General features: G+C 38.8%; 2 protein-coding genes and 1 long non-coding RNA gene across 6 annotated transcripts in view; 2 read left to right on the top strand and 1 right to left on the bottom strand.

The window, feature by feature from the left end:
- LOC149480786 (uncharacterized) overlaps positions 1-23,318 on the top strand; it is a 72,789-nt gene extending 49,471 nt beyond the window's left edge. For 3 of the 4 annotated variants that reach the window (XM_089705727.1, XM_089705726.1, XM_089705725.1), the window contains one exon: positions 283-1,100. In XM_089705727.1, coding sequence (XP_089561853.1) covers positions 283-759 — 477 coding nt within the window. In that variant the 3' untranslated portion in view covers positions 760-1,100. Of the gene's footprint in view, positions 1-282; positions 1,101-1,822; positions 1,934-5,249; positions 5,380-5,681; positions 5,744-6,320; positions 6,456-6,797; positions 6,922-7,269; positions 7,435-7,805; positions 7,991-8,447; positions 8,548-11,390; positions 11,469-15,032; positions 15,197-15,579; positions 15,912-16,480; positions 16,542-23,184 lie in introns of those variants that run through there. The other variant, XM_089705728.1, reaches the window with a different exon arrangement.
- LOC149480788 (uncharacterized) lies at positions 12,447-14,376 on the bottom strand. The gene is made up of 4 exons (XM_089706072.1): positions 14,093-14,376; positions 13,608-13,761; positions 13,083-13,203; positions 12,447-12,723 (listed from the first exon to the last, which is right to left on the bottom strand). Exons 1-4 carry the CDS (start codon positions 14,207-14,209, stop codon positions 12,447-12,449), a joined length of 669 nt encoding a protein of 222 aa, XP_089562198.1. The 5' UTR covers positions 14,210-14,376.
- LOC149480787 (uncharacterized) lies at positions 20,414-22,138 on the top strand. Its single transcript, XR_016316918.1, has 2 exons — positions 20,414-21,283; positions 21,918-22,138. It is a non-coding gene; the product is annotated as an uncharacterized LOC149480787 (long non-coding RNA).
- Positions 23,319-24,894: the final 1,576 nt, after the last annotated feature.

The raw sequence follows: 24,894 nt of genomic DNA, 5'->3' as shown, positions 1-24,894 counted from the left end.
TAACTTTTAATTTAATTTAATTTAGTTATTTAATTCAGTTTTTATTTGAGCCAAATAAAAAATAAATATTTAACTACATCAGTACGTTTATTTGTTTAGAATTTTAACATTAAATTGATTACCAAAGACACAACTATCGTAAACACTATAAGGAGGCATTTTCATGTATCTTTAGATAATAAGATTTTTTTTGTTTTATATATCTCTGTCTTTGTCTCTGTATGTTTTCCAATAAAGAAAATAAAAAATAAAAGTAAAAGTAATTGGTTTATCCCTCACCAGGCCTTCGAGCTAGCGAAAGCGAAGTTAGACGTGACAGAGCTGAAGAGCAGCCTCAGCCAAGCCGCCACGCGCAGTGCAGACGTGGAGCAGAGTGTCTCCGAGCTGCGCGGGAGCAACCAGCTGCTGCAGCGCGAGCTGGACCTGCTGCAGCGGGACAAGCAGCAGCTCGCGGAGCAGCTGGAAGTGCTGGTGTCGAGGTATTGTTGGAAATATTTAGCAGAGTGTCTCCGAGCTGCGCGGGAGCAACCAGCTGCTGCAGCGCGAGCTGGACCTGCTGCAGCGGGACAAGCAGCAGCTCGCGGAGCAGCTGGAAGTGCTGGTGTCGAGGTATTGTTGGAAATATTTAGCAGAGTGTCTCCGAGCTGCGCGGGAGCAACCAGCTGCTGCAGCGCGAGCTGGACCTGCTGCAGCGGGACAAGCAGCAGCTCGCGGAGCAGCTGGAAGTGCTGGTGTCGAGGTATTGTTGGAAATATTTAGCAGAGTGTCTCCGAGCTGCGCGGGAGCAACCAGCTGCTGCAGCGCGAGCTGGACCTGCTGCAGCGGGACAAGCAGCAGCTCGCGGAGCAGCTGGAAGTGCTGGTGTCGAGGTATTGTTGGAAATATTTAGCAGAGTGTCTCCGAGCTGCGCGGGAGCAACCAGCTGCTGCAGCGCGAGCTGGACCTGCTGCAGCGGGACAAGCAGCAGCTCGCGGAGCAGCTGGAAGTGCTGGTGTCCAGGTATGACAAGCTGCGCGGGAGCAACCAGCTGCTGCAGCGCGAGCTGGACCTGCTGCAGCGGGACAAGCAGCAGCTCGCGGAGCAGCTGGAAGTGCTGGTGTCGAGGTATTGTTGGAAATATTTAGCAGAGTGTCTCCGAGCTGCGCGGGAGCAACCAGCTGCTGCAGCGCGAGCTGGACCTGCTGCAGCGGGACAAGCAGCAGCTCGCGGAGCAGCTGGAAGTGCTGGTGTCCAGGTATGACAAGCTGCGCGGGAGCAACCAGCTGCTGCAGCGCGAGCTGGACCTGCTGCAGCGGGACAAGCAGCAGCTCGCGGAGCAGCTGGAAGTGCTGGTGTCGAGGTATGACAAGTGGAAATGTGTATAGAATAGCAGATGTTACGTGATAAAGATGAAGCTTCCTAATGGCAAAAAAATTGGTTGTTTGTAAAGTAGGTTTATGATCGAGATGTTTACGTGATAACGTCTTATTGGTGGCAGCGCTCGAGATGAGACGGGAGATCGGTCCGTCTCTCTCTCGTTATACCTGCGATCGCGCTCGTGAGGTTTTGGTGTGACACAAGTTTCTGAACATGTCACCCGACTAAAACGATTTTAAAAACGTTATCACGTCAAAAAAAATATTATTCTATGAAATTTTTACTTAATTTCTACTCTATTATATCTGTTTTAAAGATGGTTTATAGGAAACAGTTGCCTTATCTATTTTGCCCGTAAAATTTACTTTTTAATGTAGAAGTGCACACGCACTAAACTAAGTGCCCTATAATATGTTCATTTAGTATTGTGTAAAATTTTATACATAAACAATGTTTTAATTTGCAGGTTACGGGAAGAAGGCAATATCAGTGAGTTGAAGCAAAAGTTGAAAGACAAAGGCGAAAGGTGCAGGGAGCTAGAGGTCGAGCTCAGTAACATGAGGGAACTTGTCGAGAGGTAATTATTATTTTTAATGAGCTATATTGGAGCTTTAGCAATGATATTTTATTTATAAACCATATTTCAATTGTTTGATGTGTGACAGATGAATGTTGAATAATGTGTGTTGTTATTTTTTTTTTGACGTCTTAATTTTCAAAATAACAGTTGCAGTGGAAAAATATTTCTAATACACTTATCATACATCTCAAATCAAAACTTTCATAAATTGAAACATAATGTACACTGTCAATATAACTTATTTGTACTTTGTCAATATAACTTATTTGTAATTTGTTATAGTGCACCAAGACTACAATGTAAATTTATTACTTTTAACTGTAAGTCGGCCATACGTTCTGTAGATTATATTAGGCAATTATGCCAACAGGCCGACATACTAGCTCTGCAGGAAACGTGGCTATTTCCGCATGACTTGCAGTTCTTGGGGAGTATAAACCGCGACTACGGGTTTACGGGATCGTCAGCTGTCGATACCTCGGCTGGTATCATAAGAGGAAGGCCTCACGGTGGAGTGGGGTTACTGTGGCGTAAAAGTGCGTTTAAGGCAGTGTCTGTAATTACGTGCAATAGTGTGCGGCTAGCCGCAATAAGTGTTCAGGTGTATGACAGGTCATTTCTAGTTTTTTCAGTGTATATGCCCGTTGATAACAGTGAGAACTTACCTGACTTTACAGAGTGCTTAAGTGAAATAAGTGCTATTATTGACAGTACAAATATCGCCTCTGTTTTTATTTTAGGAGATTTTAATGCACACCCACACACACTGTTTGGTAGGGAATTATTGAAATTTTGTCAAGACCAAAAATGGGTGTGCGCTGATATGTTAAAATTAGGTATTATGTCTGACACGTTCACATTTGTTAGTGACGCACATGGAACTACACGATGGCTCGATCACTGCGTTGTGACCGAGGCAGCTTGGCGTTCTGTTTCTGATGTTAATGTTCATTACAATTCCACATGGTCTGATCATCTACCTCTTGAGATTAATTGTAACATTAATGTTCTGCAACCTGAATCTAGTGTTAATTTATCCAGCCTAAGCAAGGTGTTGTGGGGTGATCGTAATTGTAGCCAAATAAATCATTACCACAGCCTATGTCAATCGCACTTTAAAAATGTTAATTTGCCAATTGAATTGAGTGACTGTTATGATAAAATGTGTAAAGATAGACAACACACGATAATTATAGATAAAATGTATTCTAATATTATAAGTATTATGTCAGAAGCCGCGGTGGCCAGTCATATCTGTACGTCTGGTCATCGTCATCATAGGAAGCGAGTGGTTGGCTGGAACAAACATGTGCATCCTCTGCATCGAAAAGCACGTTTTTTCTTTAAGGAATGGTTGATCTGTGGCCGGCCTAATACCGGGCCTATCTATAATAACATGGCTGAATCACGTAGAGAGTTTAAGAAAAAACTAAAATGGTGCCAAAATAACGAGCAAATGATGAAAATGGATGTTCTGGCCTCGCTACACGCTAAAAGGGACTTCAAAAATTTCTGGAAACAAACTAATAAGATGAACCATAGAACAGGAATTCCTCTCAGTGTCGGTGACGCTACTGACGCCATGAGCATAGCTAACTTGTTTAGGGATCATTTTAGAGTCGAACCGTTAAGCCAGCGGCGGCAAGTGTCCAGCACTGAGAACCGTCCGTCTGTTTGTAATCCGGTCCAAATCACGGCGATAGAGGTGGCGTCGGTAATTAAAAACATGGTTAGAGGTAAATCCCCTGGACATGACGGTCTCAGTGTTGAGCATTTGGTCAATGCTGGCTCTCATTTGCCGCGAATTTTGGCTATGTTTTTCACACTATGCATTAGGCACTCATATTTGCCGAAAGATTGTATTAAAACTGTGGTCGTGCCAATACTTAAAAATAAAACAGGCGACTCTTCGGATAAGTCGAACTATAGACCCATCTCTTTGGCCACGATATTGGCGAAAGTGTTGGACGGTTTGCTGGACAGATATTTAAGCAAACACCTAAAGTTGGACGAGGCACAGTTTGGCTTTAGAGCCGGTTCGTCTACTGAAACTGCTGTTTATTGTCTAAAGCAAACGGTCCAATACTACACAAAGAGGAAAACCCCCGTATATGCCTGTTTTCTAGATCTATCAAAGGCCTTTGAGATGGTGTCGTACGATCTCCTTTGGCAGAAGTTAAGGAATAAAACGGAGCTTCCAGAAGAGTTAATTGGTGTTTTTGAGTATTGGTATGGCCACCAGATTAATTCGGTGAGGTGGAATAATGTGTTCTCTGAACCGTACGGGTTGGAGTGCGGAGTGAGACAGGGGGGGTTGACGTCTCCTCGGCTCTTTAACTTTTATGTGGATGAGCTGATTGTCGGGCTCAATAGAACTGGTGTCGGCTGCTCGATTGACGGTAAATTTGTCAACAACTTAAGTTACGCAGACGACATGGTTTTGTTGGCTCCATCAATCAGTGCGTTACGAAAGCTTTTAGAAAAGTGTGAAGATTTTGCCGTGGCCCACGGGCTCAGATATAATGTAAAGAAGAGTAACCTTTTAGTGTTTCAATCGCGTGGTTTTAGAGTTGACTCAGTCCCGCCGGTGTTTCTCGACAATACACCATTACAGAGGGTCTCTCAATACAAGTATCTGGGCCACTGGGTCACGGATGAACTCGTGGATGATGCCGACATTGAGAGGGAGAGGAGGGCGTTGGCCGTCAGGGGTAACATGCTGGCCCGTAGGTTTGCACGCTGCTCTCGCGAAGTAAAGGTGAGTCTGTTTAAAGCGTTTTGCCAATCGTTTTACACGTGTAGCCTATGGGTTAGCTACACCCAGAGAGCGATCAATACCCTCCGGGTGCAATATAATAATATGTTTAGGATGTTGCTGGGGTTGCCGAGATACTGCAGTGCGTCAGGAATGTTTGCGGAGGCGCGCACTGACGGGTTCCACGCAATCATGCGGAAAAGAGCAGCATCCATGTTGCGCCGTGTCCGGCAATCGTCCAGCAGCATCCTATCCCTCTTCGTGGATAGATGGGAAAGCAATGTCTTGAGACATTGGAATAAAATCCATGTCTCAAGCACATTATGATTTAAAATAGTATTGTTGATAATGAATTGTGTAATGAATTGTGTAATGAATTGTGTAATTTTAATACTAACATAGTTTTTTAAGGTAACATGATACTAACAATTATATGGATATTGCAATTATCTGAATTAAATTAAATAAATAAAATAAATAAAATAAATAATTGCGCATTAATTTGACTGTCAAATAAAGTTTCCATAAGCACATATATAAAATGATCGTATATTTTAGGTTACGCGGCACAGGCATGGAAGTCAGCCCGCGGTCCCGTTCAGTGCGCTCGCCCACCGCGGAGTTGGAGCGGGCCTTGCGTGTGCAGCTGCAGCATTCCAGGAATTTGGACGAGGACATTATGGAACAGGTGATTTTGGACCTTAGAACTGTGTAGTAGGGTTCATATTAGCGTGGCATCGATGTGTGAGAAATTTAGGTTTGGAAATATGTGATTGTGGGCTTTATGTCTGTGCCATTAGGGTTTATTTTGACGTGCCATCGAGTGAGTGAAACAATTAAATTGTTACTTTTACAATTAAGATTTAAATACCTAATGTTCCTATGATGCTATGCTATCATTTTTGTAATTGTACCTGTGTATTCTCCAAATAAATAAATAAATAAATAATATAACCTTTAATAGTGTAATTTTATGTGATGTTGTTGCAGATATTGTCAGCAAGCAGTGACGACCAAGAAGAAATACCCCGGCTCGCTCTCGACTCATCTAAGTAAGTTAACATTTAACTTGTTTAACTTTAAATAAATAGTATTTCGTGAAAATGTGCGTGACCATTGTATGAAAAAAAAATACTTTCTTTATAACAGTGTTATTTTACTTTAATAGATGAAGAACATTCCCCTCATAAATAAACCTTGGTAACTAATTATTTAACATCTATATTACCAACAAACAAACACACAACATTATACACAATGTATCCATACATTTTCAAAAAATTTACCGTAACATTGAAAGGGAGAAGCCACCGACAACCGAAACACAGTTTTTCAACTCTTTTATATATTATACGGTTTGATGATTTTAAGTCAAGTTTTATTCCCCAGAACATCGAGCGTCCACTCGACATCATCAGACCATTAAAATATTTTTATTCTATTACCCAGAACATCGAGCGTCCACTCGACATCATCAGACCATTAAAATATTTTTATTCTATTACCCAGAACATCGAGCGTCCACTCGACATCATCAGACCATTAAAATATTTTTATTCTATTACCCAGAACATCAAGCGTCCACTTGACATCATCAGACCATTAAAATATTTTTATTCTATTACCCAGAACATCGAGCGTCCACTCGACATCATCAGACCGCTACGAGCGCGCACGCGCCGACGCGGACAAGTTGCAGCTGCAGCTTGAACATTTGGAGGCTCGGCTCAGGGATAAAGACGCGCTCATTGGGGAACTTAACAGGTGAGTGGGTGTTTGAGTTCAAAAGTAAGGTTATTTTTTAGAGATGTTAGAAAAGTGTCTATTTTAATCTGAACTCTACTTGTACACGTTAGAAATATTTGATTTTGTTCTTTTTTGAAGAAGCTATCCGGTACTATACCTAGATTTGTATAAAAATATATAAAAATTCAAATGAAAAAAAAAAAGACATTAAATACCATCCACAATAAACTTTTTCGTTTAAATAGTTGAATAAACAGTGTAGAAGAAACGTGTTGATAAAACATACATTATTAATTCGTTAAAATACACAATTTTCATTAACGTTTCGCATGAATCAATAAATAAAATAATTCCCAACAGGATACGCGACAAACTCACAGAAGAATGTGAAGCACTAAAATTACGTGAAGAAGCTGAAAGTGATAACTCAGCACGGCTACAGCTACTATTGGACGCTCAGCAACACACCGCCACCGCACTACAGGTAAAAAAAAGGTTGTCTGTAAAGTCGGTTTACTGACGATAGTTGAACGTGACAACGTCCGATTGTGCTTCTTTGTCGCTCGTTCCGCGCTCTCGCTTGCACTTCGAGCCTTACATGGAACGCCTCAGAGCGACGTAACGCCGCATGAGTCATGTTTTTTCGTGCACGCAGCCGGCTATATCGAATTATAAGACGTTGTCACATCAAAAAAAAATTGGTATTGGGTTGGTATTTGGTATAAAATATAGACAGTATTATTGACCCATACATCATTTTTACTATTTACTATTTATACTTTACCATTGATCTGAAAATCCTCATTTATAAACGTGTTTATATTCGGTATAGAAACAAGACACAAGTATGATATCGATCCTCAAGCGGCGGCTAGAAAGTGCTATGCAGTCCGAGCTCGAACTGCGGGAACGGGAACAGCATCTACTAGCGAGATTAGCTTTACTCGAAGCAAGATCGCCGAAGGATAAGGGACAAGATGACAGGCTTGCTGTGGAGGTGAGATCTGTTAAATTATATATTTTAATGTTTTGCCATGAATTCAAAGGTCTTCAATTAATAGAAAGTAAATTTCAGTAAAATAGATTAATTTTAGTCATTTTTACTTGGACAAACAAGGATTATTACAAGTTATTTACAAGAATTGATTTATATTCGGATTATTAGATTATTTTTTTAAGAATAGAAGTTTTTTTTAAGTATATCACGAGGCGGGTTTTGAACCCGCGTCTTTCGCTAAATTTGTGTTTATAAAGCATTTGAACGCTATAAAACTAAAATATCTAATTCATATTCTTGTTTCTTATTATTTTGTTACTTGCTGCACGTGTTTTAGTCTAAAACGTTGTAAATAATTACTTATCGCACAGATGGAAACAACAAGCCGTCTAAAGGGTGAAATCCTCGTACTAAAATCGAAACTGGACATGGAGCGTGAACGCAATAGCTCGTTACAGCGTGACGCCGAGCGTGTAGCCGCCCGGGCCCAGCGTGAGGAGCATGCCCGGGAACACCTCGCCGCCACGCTGAAGGCCGAGCTGGCGGAGCTGCGCAGGTCAGATCAGATCACGTGTCCTGGCGCGAGTTTAAGATTTTATACCCATTACAGAAAAAGTGCTCAACGCCGCTAAAGTAGTTTTCACTTCAAAAAGACGTGTGTCACTCGGGTACTGCCGCGGTAAAGCTATTGCATGCTATGCCTTCAAGCCACACCTCCGTGCCCGTCGGAGTGGGGAGCGTGAGGTTTTTTTCGTTACGGAGTTTCTCGATTCGGTACCCGCGCTCAAGGCCCGCGATAGAAGCTATGCAATAGCTTAAAAATTAATATATAAGCAATAGCAAAGCAACAAACAAGAATTTGAATTCTACAGACATAAATAAGCACTCAAACAATTCATAAAACTTCCCTAAATTTTGTTGATATCTCCGCGTGATTAACACGACACTTCAAAATATAAAGATTTCAACAGAGGCATAATGAAAGTATAATTTTAATAATTGACTTTCGTCAGATTAAAGCACGTAGCGGGTGTGGAGTTAGTGCGTGCGCGTGAGTTGCTCAGTATACAGAGCGACACCATTCGACAGCTCGAGGGGAGACTGGCGCAAGCGGTGAGTAAATACATATCATATTACTAGTGGTCCGCCCCGGCTTCGCCCGTGGTACCTACATGTTTAAACTATCCTATTTCTCAAGTTGGATCGAACTGCACATGGTGTGCGAATTTTATTATAATCGGTTAAGTGGATTAGGAGTCCATTGAGGACAAACATTGTGACACGAGATTTATATATATTAAGACTAGCTGCGCCCCGCGGTTTCACCCGCGTGGCTCCGCTCCTGTTGGTCTTATAGCGCGATGATAATATCATCGCGCTTTAGGCTATATATGTATATATAGCCTATAGCAGCCTCGATAAATGGGCTATTTTTTTCAAATCGGACCAGTAGTTCCTGAGATTAGCGCGTTCAAACAAACTCTTCAGCTTTATAATATTATTATAGAAAGTATAGATAGATGAGCATAATCTATAATATAAAAATGAATCCCAAAATGTGTTGGTAAGCGCATAACTTGAGAACGGCTGAACCGATTTCGTTAATTCTTTTTTTATTATATTCCTTGAAGTACGAGATTGGTTCTTACGTAGAGAAAACGTAAATATGTACCACGGGCGAAGCCGGGGCGGATCGCTAGTATTACATAATTATAAAATAACCATTGAATCAGAAATTTAGAACGGAACGTGTTATCTATTTACGGTCAATGGTTATTTCATTCCAATCAATCTGCATAGCAAATTTTATTCAAAACGACTGTGTAGATTTTGCGTGAAATTGCAACAATCACATTCATATCCATTCACTATTAAAATATATTGTAAACAATATAATATTTACTTTAATATAGAAGAAATAATCGATATATCGATTAATCGATTGATCGATCGATATATCGATTGATCGATATATCTATTGATCGATTGATCAATTATTGATTGATCGATTATTGATTGATTGATTGAATTGATTGATCGATTGATTGATCGATTAATTGATTGATTGGTTGAATGATCGATTGATCGATTGATCGATTGATCGATTGAATGATCGATTGATCGATTGATTGATCGATTGATCGATTAATAGTTCGATATATCGATTGATCGATTATTGATTGATAGATTGATCGATTATTGATTGATTTATAGAATTGATTGATCGATTGATCGATTATTGATTGATCGATTATTGATTGATTGATTAATCGAATGATTGATCGATTGATCGATTGATCGATTGATAGATTGATTGATGGATTGATTGAATGATCGTTTTATCGATTGATTGATCGATTGATTGATTGAATGATTGATTGATCGATTGATTGATTGAATGATCGATTGATCTATTGATCGATTATTGATTGATCGATTGTTGATTGATTGATAGAATTGATTGATCGATTGATCGATTATTGATTGATTGATTGATTGATTGATCGAATGATTGATTATTAATCGATTGATTGATATAACGACTGATCGATTGATCGATTAATCGATTGATAGATCGATTGATCAATTATTGATTGATCGATTATTGATTGATAGATTGATTGATCGATTGATCGAAAATTAGCAAAAATTAACATTTGGGAGTCACAGTCAACTCACGGCTTCGCACGGGTGCAATGCTGATACTAAATACGCTACAGAAAAACTGTGAACGTTGTACATAATATATAAAAACAGCGGCCCGCTCCGGCTTCGCACGGGTATAAAATAATATATAGCCGGGCGGCCGGCCGGTACCACCGCAAATGCTACGTCCCGCAATTTTTAAATCTGTAATATCTTCGAAAATATTCACTTAAATCATACGGGGTAAAGAGCCATTTAGATCTATATTAAATGAACAATGTATTCAAGGTATTTAATTGGTTAAGGATTAATGCTGTATTGGTTAAAATCGCTTCGAAAATTAGCGATTATTTGTCGTAAAAAGTAAATGACAAAAAAAAGTTATTGTGGGTTATCCATAAGAGATAGACATATACTATCGCGAACTTTTCTGTAGACCCATTCAATGTGTATAATACTTAGTACAATATTTTGATAAAACTCGTAAGGTTCAGCCTGCGTTTGCAATGTAAGCGGAAAAAATGTAACTATTTACGACATCACATTAGAAACCTCAAAAATAACAGTACTTCTCCACTATTTAATGGATGTTATTATACATATAAACCTTCCTCTTGAATCACTCTATCTATTAATCTATTAAAAAAAACCGCATCAAAATCCGTTGCGTAGTTTCAAAGATTTAAGCGTACAAAGGGACATAGGGACAGAGAAAGCGACTTTGTTTTATACTATGTAGTGATGATGCTTACTTCTAAGAGTTGTGATTTCTTTATTTAAAATTGTTTTTATAAGTAGTTCTTTGAAATTTCTTTTGAACAAATACGTCCGAATGGCTTTAGCTGAATCTTATTGAATAAAATTACTTTTTCGTTACTAACCTAATGAATGCCTGCCCATAAAAAAGATTGCCATGTATTCAGATTGAAATCTTTTTCTGTACTAAACTACGGATCGGCAATTTTACACGATTAACATCCTTCTTCGTAAACATTTACGTTTTGATACAATTCAAGTTGAATTTCTCTTCAAGCAATTCACTTTTAGTCAAACGGCAAACCTCTAAGTTATGGTTATGTGTGCTTATGAATCACTACATAGTATAAAACAAAGTCGCTTTCTCTGTCCCTATATCCTTGTATGCTTAAATCTTTAAAAGTACCCAACGGATTTTGTTGCGGTTTTTTTAATAGATATAGTGATTCAAGAGGAAGGTTTTACCGTTTTAGTATATAATTTATTAGGTAGACAAAGCGGGCGAAGGTAAGCTAGTATTGTATAGTTTAATATTTGTAAACGTATAATTGCAGACGGAGCTAGACACAAGTGGTGTGGCGTCCCCTTACCCGCAGCGCCGCGCGCCGCACGTGGACGACAAGGAACAGGCGGTGAGATCATTTGTATTTTTATTAAGCTATTGCATAGCTTCTATCGCGGGCCTTGAGCGTGGGGACCGAATCGAGTAATTCCGTAACGAAAAAACCTCACGCTCACCACTCCGACGGGCTCGGAGGTGTGGCTTGAAGGCATAGCATGCAATAGCTTTACCGCGGCAGTCCCCGAGTGCCACACGTCTTTTTTATTTACTAGCGGTCCGCCTCGGCTTCGCCCGTGGTACCTACATATTTAAACTATCCTATCTCTCAAGTTGGATCGAACTGCTCATGGTGAGCGAATTTTATTATAATCGGTTAAGTGGTTTAGGAGTCCATTGAGGACAAACATTGTGACACGAGATTTATATATATGTAAGTATTAAGATTAAGCGGGACCACAGAACGAGCAGCCGCAGCAAAATACTAGTGACGGATATTGACGGAGCTGCTTCACGTAGCGATTGCTTGGATAGCTTCATTAACAATCTTTAACGCACTAAGAACAACAAAATAATGTTCTACCGCCTGTTTCCACTAAAATAATTTGACTTAGTGAGGGTAGAATGAGCATTCGATCGTCTGATATAAACCGACCGTAATTTAATTCTAAAATGAGTTAATCAGTTTTACACCTCTTTATTAATATATTATAATAGCATATTCGACAATAATAATTGTAATATTTTTCTTCGTGTACGGAACTTTACTGCCAATAAAATCTTTTTCATCTTTTTCATGACATGTCAGTAAATAATATGTAGTTAGTTTTTTTATATTATTTTTTGTAAAGCTTCCACAATAAACTAGATTTTTTTCACATTGCTTTTGTTTAATTTTTTGTATAATATTCATCGTGTTTTATTTTGTTATTACAAAACGTTAAAAATGTCGAAATTAATAAAAAACATTTCAATAAATTAAACTACAACATAGCAATTCCACATTTATTACAAAAAAAATCAATACAAAAAAAAAACACTAAAAATGTCATCAACACTTGAAACTCGAACTCGTCTTATGCATCTCTTGTATGTAATCTGTGATCTTCGGCACATCGTGTGCACTCAGCCTATCGCCTACGTCCGCGCACTCACTGGCCAACGGCTCCACCGCCCAGAGCGCAGCCGCGTGCAAAGCATATAGCGCACAGTATAGGGTATATAGTAGCGCAGTAGCACAGGCTAAGCCTAGTGGACACACGCGGCTCGCCTCGCTATCGCTGCGCCAGCTCTCCACCGTCCATGTGCGCAGGTATATGCACAGTTTTCTGTGAAAAACTCACTGTTAGGTCGTTTCGATAGATTGAATATAGGTATTTATGGAAATATTTACGGAAATATGTGGATTTCAAGATTTAATCAAATAAAAATAAAAATACACATGTTTTCATGTATTAATATCAAAATATTTAAATCCGAGAAAACCAGTTAGTAGACCGCAAATCATATATGATTAACGACTTCGTTAATCAACATCATTATAATAATGAAACAAAGAATCGAAGGGAGGTCATACAAAGTTTTACATAATATTATTAACGTGTTAAAGTTGGGGTTTAAGTGGGTTTTAAGTACCATACTGCTTAAAAGCCGCTTAAAGCCCAAGTTAAAGCGTTGCCCGCATTACCTTACGTTGGGCAGCGCGCGCTCGAGCAGCGCCACGAGCCCGTGCAGCGCGTGCGACAGCAGCAGCACGCACACCCACACGCACACCAGGTACGGCGGCCAGCGCAGGCTGCCCATCGCCGCTGTACATACATACAAACATGAAAAATATACAAAACATTAGTACAAAAACATAGAGACATTCTACATGGGCAAACTGAAGGGGGAAGAGAGATTATCGTGAAATCAATCAAACAATTAAAAGATGATTCGGATTAGTTCGAAAGTATAGTTAGATATCGCTATTTAAAGAGGTTATCATTATAAAAGCTGAGTTAACTGATAGCTTAGAAACATCACTGTTTCAAGGTTACGATAGGACACTTTCACAATGTTAAAATATTATCACGTACATTACACCTAACAAAATAATTATTATAAGCTCACTTATTAGGGCTTTGCAATATTTAATTGCGATAAAATAATAATTTTCACGGTCCCAAATCATTGAACTGATTCAAAACGCAACATAGCTCATAACAGTTACCTTGCAAAAGCGCCCGATTAGCGTTGATAGTTTCTGGCTCATTGCGTTGCGATTGTAGCGGTGTATCCATTGATAGTGCGCGACGACGTAGAGTGTGGTCCGACGAGCGCACGCGCGCGTCCGGCACGAACTGCGGCCTGTCCGTGTGGGATGTCTGAAAATTCATATTTGAGGAGATTTTATAAAGGAAAGAGACATTTTGAACACATTAGACACACTATAGTGTACAAAAAAACAAAACAAATATAAACAAAATGACAAAAAATATAATTGAAAAGACTAAAAATAATTATTAGATTGCACTTATAGAAACTGTTCACGGTTGAAAATAGGAGAAGTTTTAACATCAAACGGAAATCTCTTTCAATACCAATGGATGTCACAAATACTTTTCTTTATATTATTATGCATTTGCATCCTCAAATACATATCTCAAAAATATATGATACTACATTATATGCCAAATATTATTATTTATTACATACCGATGGAGATATCTTCCCGAAAGAAGCAGACATCTTCTTATCTTTCTCTTTCTCTTCTTTAGGTTCCTCCTTGATGTTGAGCTCCGTCTTGGTCACCGATGGGTGGTCGCCGCACATTGTGTGCAATTTCAACTGCCTATAGTTCAAATTTTATTTAACTAACTAAAATGTTACGATTATTTCAAGCTTAACTTTGAAATTTAGCAACATAAAGTGATTAAAGGTTCCAAATGGAAATAATTTGAAAGCAATTCATTGTTGGTGTGTCTGTTATGAAACTATTTTTAATTTTTGGAAATGGGTTGTCCCATGATACCATTCGGGAGTAATTTTGCTCGCGCAATTAATATTTTAAAATTTAATTACGTTTGTAGCTATAATCACACCTGAATAAATAATATCTTACATCATGTCCGGTATTCTTGGCGATTCCGTTTTAGACGGCTCCATATTTTCCACGGATAATTTTAAATGTATACTTTCATTATAAAACTGCGGAATTTTTGTAAAAAAATTAGCATAGAAACATCAATACGCGTACATAATCTTATAAAACTGTCATTACATGTGACGGTGAAGTGACTGTGACAATCGAGTCTTCTTTTTTCGAACTATTTTAAAATAGAAGTGGATGATACAATGTTTTAAATAAAAACTTTTTATAAAAATCTGAATATATCCGGTATTTAGAATTTTATATAAAATATTGTTCTTGTTGTTGAATTATTTCAACGCGTTTATTAAGCCTAAAAACATGATATTTTCTATTTTTTTATGATATTGTTAAACCTCAGCGTTACGTTTATTATTTTTATTCGTTTCTCACTTGAATGCACCGATAACCCAATCCAACTTACTATAAATTAAACCTTTTTTGTAACGACGTCCATTATTTGCAACGTTACTAGACATTTGAGTGACGATTGGTTTCCATGATCAGATCCGGTACCTGCAAGGGCGGTGCCTGCGGCTGGCGAGCTTGCGCAAGGCGCTGGTGTGGCAGAAGCGCTACCTGCAGCGCGTGCTAGCCGGCTACCGCGAGGCCGAGCGCTGTCTGCTGCAAGCCCCGCCCACACAGCCGCTTAAGGGCAAGCAGCGCTTTCGGTGAGTACACACACACACACACACACACAGAACATCTACTATATCGTAATCGTTCTTCGTTGAGAATTCAGAACACATACCTTATAGAATACAGCTCAAAGGGCATGCACTCCACTCATCAAGCAGCATATTTGATACAGTACATAACATGTACCACACACATATTATCATAACTCACATTTTACAACTCACACAAAATATATTATAATGCCCAATATTTTATATTTTACATATCACATAAATCATCTATTATTTACAAAGTACGCATTTAAATTAAATCTTTATTTATTTCCCCTCCCAATTCACAATTACATAAATTGGTAAATAAACAATTCGTTTATTGTTTTTTTTAATCATTACTCATGTGCTCTTCTATTATCCAGATGCATCGTAAACGTAGTGCGCACAGTGATCCGCATGGGCTACCTAGTGCGGCGTAGACAGCAAGTGCGCACATTGGCCACCGCATGTTTACTGCCAACCACACCAGCCAATCGCGACCCGTTCAGCACGCCGACCAATCAGCGCGATGCATTCAACACGCCGACCAATCAGAGGGAGCAGTTCCTCACGCCCCTACGTGGAGTAACGATAGCCACGCCTATGAGGGAGCAAGTCAGCACGCCCGTACCGCGCACGCAGACCAAGCTGAGCAGTACCTTGGCGAGGAGACTGTTGAAGCAGGATATTGGAGTTACGATGCCGGCGGAGTATGGTGAGTTTAGTTATATTCATGGTGATAGATTTAGAATCATTCGGAATGTAACAAATCAAACCTAATTATTTATACAATATTTTAAGTTAAAATTATACTGAACTAGCTTTCTACCCGCGGTATCGCCCGCGCAGTCAAAGAAAAACCCGCATAGTTCCCGTTCCCGTGGGATTTCCGGGATAAAACCTATCCTATGTCCTTTCTCGGGTATCAAAATATCTGTATACCAAATTTCATGCAAATTGGTTCAGTAGTTAAGGCGTGATTGAGTAACAGACAGACAGACAGAGTTACTTTCGCATTTATAATATTAGTATGGATGTAACAAATAAATAGAGACATTTTGCCCAGGTTGCTTGGAAGAGATCACTTCTAAGTGATAAGGCCGCCTAATAAACTATACTGTTTTTTTCTTTGTTTTATATTTTTGTATAAATTAGCAATAAGTTTCCCATGTATAGTATATACGTATAGTCTTATTAAAGAGTAATAAAATAAAAATAAATAGATTTATACCACCTGATTATCTAAATAAATACAAATATAATACTTTTTTTAAACTTTTCCAGTGGATGACGGTCACCGCTCACCCTACAACAGTTCACCGCGCGAACAAAGATTTATTCTAAGGTAGATAATGTTTTATATCAAGTCCTCTCAAACAGAAATAGAACTAAATTATTATAGTAATTCAAATTCAAATATGAAAATGTTGACGACGAAAGAAGAAGACAATAAACTTGCGCGTATAAAGTTTATATTTAAAATTACAAAGTGCGATAGATTAATTTTAGCGAGGGAGTGTCCTGCTCAGCGGTTGCGTGGCGAGTCGAAGTAGTAGAGGACAGTGGGGTCAATCCGCGGCCAATCGCACGGCGCCGCGACGTGACGCCGCGATGACGCAGTCGCAACGCTCCGTTCCGCACGATTTTGTTGCGGCAACATGCTCCCGGCCTTGGAACGTGCTGGTTCCAACGAACTGTCGACCACGAAGCGAAGAATCAGCTATCTGGTGAAGGAAGCGGACAAATTTTAGTGAACGCCCGACGCACGATGCCGTCTGCAGTACGAATGTCGGCCACTCGTGCTACTCCATCCTTCCCCGGATATGTCGCGTGGATGCGCCCCAAGCTCCACTTCAACGGCGGCAATCGGTCGTCCTTAATGAGAACGAGCGTGTTCTCCTTGAGCTCCCCCTTGTGCTGGTGCCATCTGGTTCGCGTTTGCATCTCGGAGACATACTCTTTGGACCAACGATTCCAAAAGTGCTGGCGTATTTGTTCCACCCTCTGGAACCTCGGGAGACGAAGCTCAGGCACGTCGTATAGCAGCTCAGCCGTTACAGGTGCAGTCAGCGGACGACCAACCAGGAAATGTGCAGGGCTAAGTGGAAGGAAATCATTGGGATCTGTGGAAAGATGGGTCAAAGGACGGGAGTTCAGGACAGCTTCAACCTGGGTCAATACTGTGCTAAACTCCTCGAACGTTAGATGTGCGTTACCTACTACACGTTTGAGATGGTGCTTGCAGCTTTTTACTCCAGCTTCCCACAATCCCCCGAAATGACTAGCGTAAAAAGGTATCATTTTAAAATTAATATTTTGCGAAGTTGCATATGCTTTAATTTCATCAGAACAGGTAGCTAAAAATTTTTTGAACTCATTCATGAGACCGACAAAATTCTTCCCATTGTCAGAAAAGATAGTCACGGGTTTACCTCGCCGCGATATAAAACGTTTCAAAGCTAATAGATATGATTCCGACGATAGATCGCTAACAAGTTCCAAGTGAACCGCGCGTGTAACAAAACATATAAATAAGCATATGTACGATTTTTGCAACTTAGCACCTCTGCCTTTGCGATTCAACGTGAACACTGGGCCAGCGTAGTCGACACCACAACGTATAAACGGATAACCTGGGTCCAGACGCTCCTGCGGTAGATTCCCCATTATAGGCGCGACCGTAGTCGGTTGCAGTCGTGCGCAGCGCAGGCACGAATGTACCACCTTCCTAGCGAGGTTTCTGCCGCCGACCGGCCACCACATCTCTCTGATCGTAAACAGTAGAAGCTGTGGCCCGGCGTGGAGTAAACGTTCATGCTCGAACCGAAAAAGCAAAAGTGAAAAATGATGATTAGCTGCGATTAAAATAGGAAATTTTTTATTAAAACTAAAATTTGGCGAATTTTGAATACGCCCACCTACACGAATTAAATTATTATTCGCGTCAAAGAATACATTTAATTTAGAAATTTGATTGTAGCCTGATATATTCGTTATATTTTTATTATTTTTAAGCGCATAGTAAATATCGGGAAACGATTCCTGTTGACTCAACTTTGCTAACGTTAATTCAGCACGATTTAATTCCTCGACTGATAATAAACCTGTCCACTTATTAGTTTTATTTCGCGCGTTATTAATAAAACGTAATACATAAGCAGCTGCGCGTTTAAGTCTATTATATTGTGAAAATCGAGAAAAAATAATTAAATTATCGTTTAAATTATTACTTATGTGACAACAAATATTCGTAGATTTAATTTCCGGCAAATCTGAATTAATTAATTTGGAATGTTTTAATTCGGGCAATTCAAAATGTACATTATGTAAAAATAACGGACCCTCCCACCATAAAGATGAGGAGCTAAGCGCTTCTAGACTTTGCCCGCGTGAGACTAAATCGGCTGGATTATCCTTGCCTGCGACGTGACGCCATGGATGTTCCTTGGTCAGCTCGTGAATCGCTGCCGTCCTATTTTGAACATAAGGTTTTAATAAATTAATAGGCATACCTAACCATCCTAAAACGATAGTTGAATCTGTCCAAAATACAATTTTATCAAAATTTGAACGCAGTGATCCAATAAGCTTATAATATAATCGTGCACCTAACAACGCACCACACAACTCTAATCTAGGTATAGTTGTAGGTTTAGTCGGCGCGATCTTACCCTTCGAACATATCAAGCGCACCGTGACATCAGCTGTTGCATTGATCGTACGAGCGTATGCGCAAGCTCCGTACGCGACCTGTGAAGCATCGGTAAATATATGTAGTTCGGTTCGCACTGGATCAATGCACATAACGTGACGCGGTATTCGTAAACTACTAAGAAAAGATAATCCATTTATAAACTTATCCCATATTTGCGAAATTTCGTTAGGAACCGATTCATCCCACGTCAATTTTAACAACCAACATCTTTGTAATAAATGCTTTGCGATAGTAATAAACGGACTTAATAATCCTAGCGGATCGTATATTTGTGAAGCGCACGATAAAATATTACGTTTTGTCACCACTTCACTCTTTTGTATAATTTGCGTGAAATAATAAATATAATCATCGAGACTATTCCATCCGATACCTAAAGTTTTATTGTTACAAGTTTTATTCAGTAAACATAGATCGTGTGTTTGCGATTCATTAACGCTAGGCGTAATTAAATTTAAATTATGACTAAAAATCCATTTTCGTAATTTAATACAAGCTGAATCTAAAAGACTACTAGTTTCTTTACAAATATTTTCTAATTCGGATATAGAATTCGATGAAACTATGAGATCGTCAACGTAAAAACAATTATTAATAGTATCGGCTACATACGGAATATTCGAGTGTTTGGCTAATTCCTTTAAACATCTACAACTTAGATACGGTGCGGATGCCGTTCCGTACGTCACGGTGTTGAGTCGGTACACCCTCAGCGGCTCTGAGGGATCATCCCGCCACAAGATCAGCTGCAGGTCACGCTGATCTTCAGCAATATTCAATTGCCTGTAAAATTTTTCAATGTCAGCGCATGCAACATACCTATTCTCGCGAAAACGTAATAAAATAGAAATCAAGTCACCTTGAATAGCAGGTCCAATCATTTGTATGTCGTTTAATGATACGCCGGAACTAGACTTCATACTCGCATCAAAAACTACGCGTAATTTAGTTGTGGTGGCGTGCTCCCTAAACACACCATGATGCGGTAGGAAATAGTGCGGATTCCCATACGTATTGACGAGACTCATATGACCTAAATTAATATACTCCTGTATAAAATCAGAATACATCTTTTTATAATTAGTATTTTGCTGAAGACGTTTCTCTAATGCGTAAAAACGACGTTCAGCTTGTGCGCGTGTATTACCTAATAACTCAGGTGATTGTTTCAACGGAATTGAAACACAGAAACGACCATCGGAAAGTCGACGTGTTGTGCGAATAAAATGTTCCTCACAAGCAATATTATCTTCGCTCGATAATTGCTGTAATTTATTGCTAGGCGCGGATAATTCTTCTAATTCCCAGAAATTCCTAACTAACTTATCGAGTGAATCATCTTCCGTGGATAATGTCGAATAATTACAATTAATATGTGATAATTTTTTATTACTAGTATACGGAAAAGATTTAATTGCACCTGACACTATCCAACCTAATTTGGTGTTTTGAAGGAAAGGACCACTTTTCAGGCGCATTTTTCCTTCAGTTATTAATTCCCAAAATAAATCAGCACCGATCAGTAAATCAATAGGTTGACTTTCGTAAAAATTGGGATCAGCTAACAATAAATTGTGAGGAATATTAAATTGATTTAAATTAACCGTGGTTGTAGGCAATTTTGATGTAATTTGGGGCAAAATCAAACATTGAAAACGGGCAGTGAAGCTCCCGTCGCGCGATTTAATTTCAATGTTACAAGATTGCGAACATTGCGTAATAGAATTACCTACACCGTGAATATGTTGAGTGGACTGTAATATTCGTATATTTAATTTATTTGCAAACGATTGCGTTATAAAGGATCGCTCGCTTCCGCTATCTAGAACTGCGCGTGCGCAATAATACTCACCCGATTCATTATATACTTCAACTATCGCCGTAGACAATATGACAATCTGTTGCGAAGAATTGTCATCCTTTGTATGCATAACGGTTTGTGCGTGATTAATACATTGAAGTTGCATGTGTGCGTTATCTACTGAAACCACTGAAACGGGATGCGTATTAGTAAGCGAGGGGTGCTCGTACGTAGTTAACGTCACTGTATTTTGTTTAATTGGTGATAATTTAATTGCATCACAAAGTAAACTATTGTGCTTTTGTTCACACTTTCTACACGGACCAAAAAGACAAGTACCAACTAAATGACCTGGGCGCATACAATTTATGCATAAGTTTTTATCATTTATGAAATTAACCCTATGTTGCGGAGATAAGTCGAGAAACTTCTGGCATGAATACAGCTGATGCCTTTCGTTACATAGCAAACATGACTTGTAATGGCTGCGCGACTTATTGGATTGCGATTTAGATTGTTTGTTATCCGAAACTATGTTGCAATGAATTTTGGATGATGAATTTTTATTTTGGTAAGTAGAAAATTTATTTGAGTTATTTGAAATACTAGGTTTATTGTGATTTACGGATAGTGTAGTTAATAAATCGGCTTTTTCTTTAATGAATTCTAATAAATCGTTTAGTTTAATAATTTTGTCCTTATGTAATTTATAAAATGTGTTTTTATATTGTTCCCACTCGCGTTCAGTGGTAGGATCTAACTTTGAAACTACGATATAAATAATCAAAGTGTCCCAGTATTCCGTGGGTTCTCCTAAGATTTTAAGAATACGTAAATTTTTTAATACTGTATCAATTAAATTGTGTAATTGAATAGCCGATTCTCTTGAGACGTTTTGAAGTGAAAATATTGCCTTAATGTGACTTTGCACTATCAATCGCGTGTTATTAAAACGGTGTAATAAAAGCTCCCATGCAACCAGATAATTTTCGGATGAAAATTCAACGTTTTCTATAACGATTTTGGCATCGCCTTTTAAACTCGCCTTTAAATAATGGAATTTTTGAACCGGTGGTATTGTTTTCGAATTGTGAATTAAGGATGAAAACGTGTCGCGAAATTCTACCCAGTGTTCATGTGAACCGTCAAAGCTAGGTACAGAAATAGTCGGTAATTTTACTGAATCGTTATTAAAATTGTTACAGGTCGTATGGTCGTGCGCTAAGGAACAGTCAATGGATTTATTAGATCTATCCTCGGAATTATCTGGGTTTACCATGCAGTCCAGCATCGCCAGGACAACATAATATTCCCTCTCAAACTCTACGCGTGATTCTATGAGTTTATCCGTTTCTGACTCCGGGACAAGATCTTCGATTTTACTTTGTACTTGGTTGAAATCGTTCATTAAACTTTGTGCACCTGGTATACGTAATTTTAGTTCTGCCCTTTGATGTGTATCAAGATCCACGTTTTCAAAAGACGAAACATATTTCTTAAAATTCGTTAGCCTACATTTGATTAACCCCCTTTTTTTCCTCAAATCCTTAAGCTCCTTTTGCTCAGAAAGAGACATAATGACTGCAGTAAAAAGCTACAAGTACTTACGTGCCACGTGAAGCAGATTCTTCGGCTGCGTAAAAGCACGTGAGGAGGCAAGCAACACCGAAAGCTCTGGAATATACAAAGCACAGTATCACTCAGATGAAGCTTTACAGGGTTGGATAAATTAGCTGGCCGTCTTACCAAACTGCACTGTAATTTTGCGACTTCTTCGCCGATTGCGTCTCCAAAATCCAGGATGTGATCCGGCTCGAAGGACCAGAAAATGTTGACGACGAAAGAAGAAGACAATAAACTTGCGCGTATAAAGTTTATATTTAAAATTACAAAGTGCGATAGATTAATTTTAGCGAGGGAGTGTCCTGCTCAGCGGTTGCGTGGCGAGTCGAAGTAGTAGAGGACAGTGGGGTCAATCCGCGGCCAATCGCACGGCGCCGCGACGTGACGCCGCGATGACGCAGTCGCAACGCTCCGTTCCGCACGATTTTGTTGCGGCAACACAAATACATAATAATAATTCTAATATTCCATTTCATTTTTATATCCATCCATACTTAAATGACGGACAGACGACGCGGTTTGCGCAGTGGTAAAGTAACTGCCTACTGAGCCGACGGTCCCGGGTTCGATCCCCGGTCAGGGCAAATATTTGTGTGATGAACTCAATTATTTGTTCTTGGGTCTGGGTGTTATCTATAGGTATATGTATTTATTAAATATTATATTTATCGTCGCCTAGTACCCACAACACAAGCCTTAATTGAGCTTACTGTTGGACTAGGTCGATTTGTGTAATAATGTCCTATAATATTTATTTATTTATTTAAATAACATACATCACAATACTATAATAGTAAATTTTGTGTGAATATGAATTTATCTTAAAATCTATAACAACACACATTTCAGTTCCCCGCGCGGCGAGGTAGCGTCAGCATACTTACACAAGTTGGAAGCGGTCAGCCGCTCTCTCGGGCGGACACTCGACGATAAGGACAACCCCTGACCAACCGCTCACTAGTGACCCTGGAACCCTGTGGAACACTGTGGAATCCCGTGGAATCCCGTGGAACCTTGTGGAACTTTCCCCACTCGATTCACAGTCGAGTGTAGAACTCTCACCAGTGAGCCTTATTACCTCCGTGGAACTTGTACTGTTATGAATTATTAGATATTGCAATTTTTATGAAATCAGGTTCTTTATATTTGTAGAATTTTATACACTAAACTCGTATTGTAGTTTTCACAATAGGTGCAATTTTGTAATGTATCAAACGCACGAGCTGTGGAACATATTTCACTTGATGCTCAGTGGAATGTTCCACACTAAAGTAGTGGAACTGTGCACTAAGAACCATTGACACATTTTTTCAAACAGTGCTCTTAACTGCCACTACACTTATGAATTTAAAATAATTGTATATTTATAGAACAGTGAAACATCACACCCATCGATTGATTGCAAAGATTTTTATTTATTTAATGTATAATTAAGTTTATTTGTATTCGTTACGTGCTAAATTGTCGTATATTAAGACGCACTTACGGTGCTAATGTAAATTACAATGGGTACTATTTTTAATCTCGGTTTATTCGATCTGATAATGTCCAACGCATTTCCTCACAAATTAGCATAAGTATTAGATTAGTGCCAAAACGTATTAGTTATTATTGTGTTACTTAATTTATTTTATTTTAAGTCGGTTATCTCTCCGCCTATGTGTGTAAGACGTTCGTTGCCTTATAGTCTAAGAGCTGGCCGCTTCGTGAATGTAGTACGAGAGATTGTTGGATTTTTCTAAGATGGTTAGAGTAGATGTATCGTTGTATGAAAATTGTTCGAGCATAATATTAGTATGTATAGATAGTAGGTACGTGTGTAGTGAAGGCCAGCTTCCGTACTAATTACCTTTGATATATGTTTTTGACAATTTATTTAATTCTTTTGACATTTAAATTGGTTAATTGGACAACATGTACAATATATAGATGCTGTTTATTTTTAATTTAAACTAGAATTATTATGATTGTCTAAGCACAAACCTTGCCATAATTGTTTTGATGTTTGAGGAGTGAGTAGACCGCTAATGGCTTGAATATTTGTATATAAGTTAAAAAAAAACATGAATTACACAGGAATACTGTTAAGATATTTGAATAATTTAATTATGAATTTCAAGGAATTTTTCAAAGTAAAAATTTTGCGTTTCTCATTATTATTATTTGTTTTTGAATGTTATTAAATTCAAGCGATTGGCGGTTAGTCGCTCGTATAGTTTAGAGACGGACGCACGAAAGTACAAGTTAGGTTAAGTTAGCTAAGTCCGACCGATTCCGACCGATGCATTCTCGAACGTTCCGCGATATCGAGACTAGAAAATTATATTTTTATTCATTCATACAGAGTAGTGAGTACAATTCGAATAATTAATATAACTTTCTGTCTATTTTTCCGTAATTTAGTATTAGATGTAAATTATTTAGTGTTAAGATAGTTGAATTTTGACTTTGCCATAACTTTCCTAACAATAGACAATAGTAGAGTAAGCCAAAGCGAAAAGTATTACAGAATTATATAACAGTTTGGGGGGTCCTGACGCGGAGATGTTACGATATTGT

This window comes from Colias philodice, chromosome 17 (assembly GCF_061535455.1).
Source record: "Colias philodice isolate Cphi_HAF_F1 chromosome 17, ilColPhil1 Martin Lab GWU primary, whole genome shotgun sequence".
NCBI lineage: Eukaryota > Metazoa > Arthropoda > Insecta > Lepidoptera > Pieridae > Colias > Colias philodice.
This window is presented reverse-complemented; position numbering and strand designations above follow the sequence as displayed.